Source organism: Triticum aestivum, chromosome 4A, assembly GCF_018294505.1.
Source record: "Triticum aestivum cultivar Chinese Spring chromosome 4A, IWGSC CS RefSeq v2.1, whole genome shotgun sequence".
Classification (NCBI taxonomy): domain Eukaryota; kingdom Viridiplantae; phylum Streptophyta; class Magnoliopsida; order Poales; family Poaceae; genus Triticum; species Triticum aestivum.
The window spans coordinates 602449502-602454376 of NC_057803.1; the positions used below are offsets into that span (position 1 = coordinate 602449502).

Here is a 4875-nt window from a genome sequence, read left to right on the forward strand (position 1 = left end):
AGTTCAAAGTACGGGCATGCACCTCTAATTGCCGGCCAGCATATCGATCGGTCCACTAGCTAAGCTAACTAGCTATTCCATTCAGCAAAATCAACACCAATGTGCACTAGGATCAATTTGCTTTTGGGTTTAAATTTAAAATTTAAAATCCAAGGGAACAGCTGCTATAGCTAGCTACTCGATCAGCCTTTTTCATATCGATCTGTCCGTTGCAAGCACGCGAGGGGAGACGAACGAATATTGGACCACGCCACGCCATTGTATACTCTACTCATCACAAGTCTCATACCACTATGTTGACTCGTCGCCTTATTTCTACAACATATTTTAGAAAGTACTATACACTGCACTGTACTATACCTTTTGTTGGACTTCTTTTGACTATCCAACTTAATGCTTTGAACAATAATTAGTCTAGCTAGCAGTATAATTTATGTCACATGAAATAGCCACCGTCAAATAAGTATTTCAAAATACTTCCGTATGACTACAGTTTTGCAACCACTGACTGAACATTGCATGGGAGATTCATGGTTAAAATATGAATTTGGACACTCAAACTACGCCTCATGTTTTGGAAGGGATGGGGTACTACACTCAACACTGCTCTCTTCTGGTTATTACTCCCTCTATTCCTAAATATAAGTCTTTTTAGAGATTTCACTATAGACTACATACAGAGCAAAATGAGTAAATCTACACTCTAAAGTATGTTTATATACATCCGTACGTAGTTCGTAGTGGAATCTATAAAAAATACTTATATTTAACGAAGGGAGTACTTGAGTAATTCCGAATGCAAATGGTCAATAGAACTTTTGAAGTTTTGCTACAGATATCTTCTGTCTCATAAGTTCAGCATATACAATTGAACTACACAATATGGTTAGTTATTAAGCTATATATATTGTATTGCCAAACCATGAAAGTAGATGTGTCCCTAAACTTTGAACTCGGCTTGTTTTCACTTTTTTTTTGTATTTTCCTTGTAAATGTCAGTTCGACAAATCACAAAGCAAAAACTGAATCAAGTTAAACATGTTATGATTTTTTTCCTAAACAAGAAAGCTATATAATGAATGCACTAAATTTAAATCCCTAATACAAAACAAAAAAGACATTCTTTTGATGCTACGACCATAGATAACTAATATTTTTTTCAGAAAGGTTGATAGCGCACCTGGCCTCTATATTAGTTGATGCCGAGCGAATCGTCTTACAAAACATAAAGAAAAAAGAACCAAGACAATCCAATATGGATCTTCCTCGCAACAAGATATCCACAATCCCACCACAAACCTCATGACATGTGATGGAATTATGCTATATTCATATGTTTTAGGGGATCATGCGACTCAAAAAGGCATATAAACCTGATGAAATGACCACACATGGCCAACCTCATGCACTCATGGCAACATCAACTTGTCAAAACAGTGCTAGCAATGGGGAATGAAATTCATGTAACCAAAGGATGAGCAGTGTCCATCGAGTAAAATTTGCTAAAAAAAAATGACTCGAGTAAAGTTTAGTTTAGTTAGGGGGGAGATTAAATTTCATAAATATATTGACATTGATCTATTGGACCAAGCAAAACTAATTAATCTTGCAACATCATTGCGAGAAATGTGGAATTCATTGTCAATATTTCTCAGCAATGTCAGGCTCTTGTGCTCATAGAATTGCAATGGCATGAAACGAGCTATGTATACATATTCATCATTCCTTCTCCCCACCTAAATATCTAGTTAAGTTGAAGGAACTTTGTGAAGTATGTAGGATATATATGCACACAATAATCTGAGAGATGGAGTATATAAGAGTCATACAATCACTAGCATATCTGCAGGCAGTAAAAGGAGCTAATTTATAATTCCTCATACATCTGTAACTCCAGATGTTTTTTCACAGATAAGCAAAGCAAATTAAGCAGAGATTCTAGTTAATTACCAGCTGCTAGATGTATATATATGCAATGCAATTCTCTAGTTATTGGTATGACGATGGATTTCGTTGAAGATCTGATCTTGATGCTTGGAGGCGTTGACACATGGACGAGCTGCTCCTGAAGTCCTGACTGCTTGATGCTATCTAGCTAGGTAGGTAGCTAGTAGGGCGGCCGTGCATGCGCCGCCCATTCCGGCGCCGCGTGCCCGCCACCTCCCGGCATCAGGTTCGGCGGCACGCCGTACATCGGCATCCCCGCCGCGGAGGGGTCGCCGGCCATCATAGGAGGAAGAGGAGCACCTGCGCCGGGGGCGCCGTGCCTGCGGGCGGCCTCCAGCTGGTGGTGATCCTCCTCGGCGTCGTCCAGCGGCAGCCGCTCGTAGGTGGCGTTGGCGAAGGTGGACGCGATCACCATGACGGGCCCAGCCGCGGTGAGCGCGCCCACGACGCTGCCCCCGACCACCTGGCCCTGGCCGCCTGCGAGGTAGACGGTGAGGCCCGTGGAGCCCGGCGGTGAGGGCCCGGGGAGGAAGGTGCCGGTGAGGGAGAGTATCTCGAATCTTCCGCGGAGAGCGACGACGGCGCCAGGAGCGGAGGGCTGGCGCAGGGCGACGTCGGCGACGGTGCCGGCGCCGCTGAGCACGCAGACGCCGCGCTGCCTGCGGCGGGAGAAGTGGGCGATGGACTCGGCGACGTCGGCGCCGCCGGCCACCTCCATGACGTGGCTGCGCAGCGCGTTGGGGCTGTCGCGCGTGACGAAGATGGGCGGCTTGGGCTTGTTCTTGGAGCCCGGGGGGCGGCCGCGCGGGCGCCGGTTGGCCGGCACCACCACCGCGCCCTCCTTGGGCTCGTCGTCCTGCTCCTGCCCGCTCCCTCCGCCGCTGTGGCTGCTCTCCCCGTCCACCTTGGGCGCCGCCATGGCGTCCTCCAGCTGCTGCTGCTGGTTGTGGTTGCTGGCGAGGCCTGATGCAGGCGGCGCCTCCGTCAGCCGGCCTTCGTCCCACCACCTGTTGGCCATCTCCACCTAACCTAACTGATCTGTGCTACCTAGCTTGCTTCCTTTCTTGATATGCTCTTCTTTCTTGGTGGCTAGCAAGCTTTCTTGATTAATTACTTGTCTTCTTCGCCATGATGCCCTGGATCTGCATACAAATGAAATGAAGATGAGAGATCGAAATCGAATCGAAGGAACTAGCAACAACCATACATGTGATAGATGCTTGTTTACAGAATTAAGAACCAGCTCCTAGCTTGTTATCTTTTGATTTCATGAGCAAGAAGAGGATGCATGGAACTAAAGGGGCTAGCTAGCTAGGAGATGAAGAGGAAATATATGAGTACCTTGTGCGCCATGAAATTGCAGCTAATCAAACCAGATAGGGTGGAGAATTAGCTAGATCCCCATCGATGGATCGATCTAGTATGAGATTTTGGCCGCTCCTTCTTTTTGTTGGTGTGCACTAGCTGAGGCCTCAGCGAGTGTGTGGTGTATATATGGAGGATCCAGAAAGCTAGCTAGCTAGAGGGTAGAAGAAGAGGGGGAGGAAGACTTGCTTGCTGCAAGCTGAGTAAGCAAGCTTTGTCATGGAGAGGGATGCATGAGGTGTGTTAACGTTGATGGGTACCTTCTAGTTGTACTTGTTCCACACCTGCCTCCAAGCTAATTCACTTCATTATAGTTATATAAAAATATTAACTTCACTATAGATCGATCGATACGTATGTATACTAGTACTAAAGCAGTATGTGTACATGGCATTTGTTCTTCTTACATAGAGAAAATTATGGCTAAGTGCACCCCTATTACTTGGTTTACCTATATTTTACGGTGGGTAACGTGGTGGGGAGTACAACTCCCACATACAAAAAAAAAATACTTTGTATGATTGCATGGACCACTATTGGTACCATTTGTTTAGCTGCCTACATGTGTGTATACTTAAAAATGAGTCACCCTTCTACCATCAAATGTGGATTGGCATACATTACCAGCCCCACCAACCGGTTTATTCATGTTAAATTAATTCAAGGTATACTTTTCAACGCAGTGATTTTGAATACATAGCCTTACACCGAATTTTTATATAAAAATGAAAATGACCGTCGATCGAAGTAGAAAAAAAAATCTATGGTGTATGCACGAAAATCTACTACAGGGTGATTTTGAATACGTTGCCTCCACTGATTTGTATAAAAAAATGACAATGACTGTTGATCGAACTAGAAAAATCTACGGTATATACACAAAGATCTACGGTGGGTCTTGTCAAGATCTTCTACGTGACAAGTATGTGGGCTCTAAGGCACTCTTTTTTTTAGAACGTAGACGCTAGGAGCGTCCGGCCTTAAATTAATAAAGCCAACATCGGAACAGGCAAAGTAGCTAACCGCGGACATAACATGTTCGAGACAAAAGCCAGGGCTACGCGACTCTAAGGCACTCTCGCCAGGCCAGCGGAAACTTGATGATTCACACTACTTCTCGTCTGATTGGGTGAAGAGAGGTAATTTATCTTTCGTTTTGCATCCTTAAGCCTCACACATAAGATTTTAAGAAGGCCAGTGTTGGGAAAATATCCCACTTCGTGAGCGGTTCCCATTGGGGTTTTCATGTTGTATGTATAAGCATGTTACAATTGCGAAAGTCTTATGTATTCCACCGGCAGATGTGGCATTAAGGCTCTATCAAACTGGCCCATGGCTAGTAGAACAGTTCCATTATTAGATCAAGGTATTTTTATAGCTACCGCTAAGTATATACTTCAAAATAAACCATCCTACCATCAAATGTGGATTGACATATATTACCAACCCAACCAACCGCTTTATTTATGTTACATATAACATATACTTCTCAATGTCGTGATCTGTATAGGAAAAATGAAAATAGTCATCGATCCAAGTAAATGATAGAATGGAAGCGGTTTA

General features: G+C 44.3%; 1 protein-coding gene across 1 annotated transcript; it reads right to left on the reverse strand.

The window, feature by feature from the left end:
* Positions 1–1848: 1848 nt before the first annotated feature.
* LOC123082528 (AT-hook motif nuclear-localized protein 20) lies at positions 1849–3538 on the reverse strand. Its single transcript, XM_044504849.1, has 2 exons — positions 3289–3538; positions 1849–3089 (listed from the first exon to the last, which is right to left on the reverse strand). The coding sequence occupies exon 2, from the start codon at positions 2963–2965 to the stop codon at positions 2108–2110; it is 858 nt and encodes a 285-aa protein (XP_044360784.1). The 5' UTR covers positions 2966–3089; positions 3289–3538; the 3' UTR covers positions 1849–2107.
* Positions 3539–4875: the final 1337 nt, after the last annotated feature.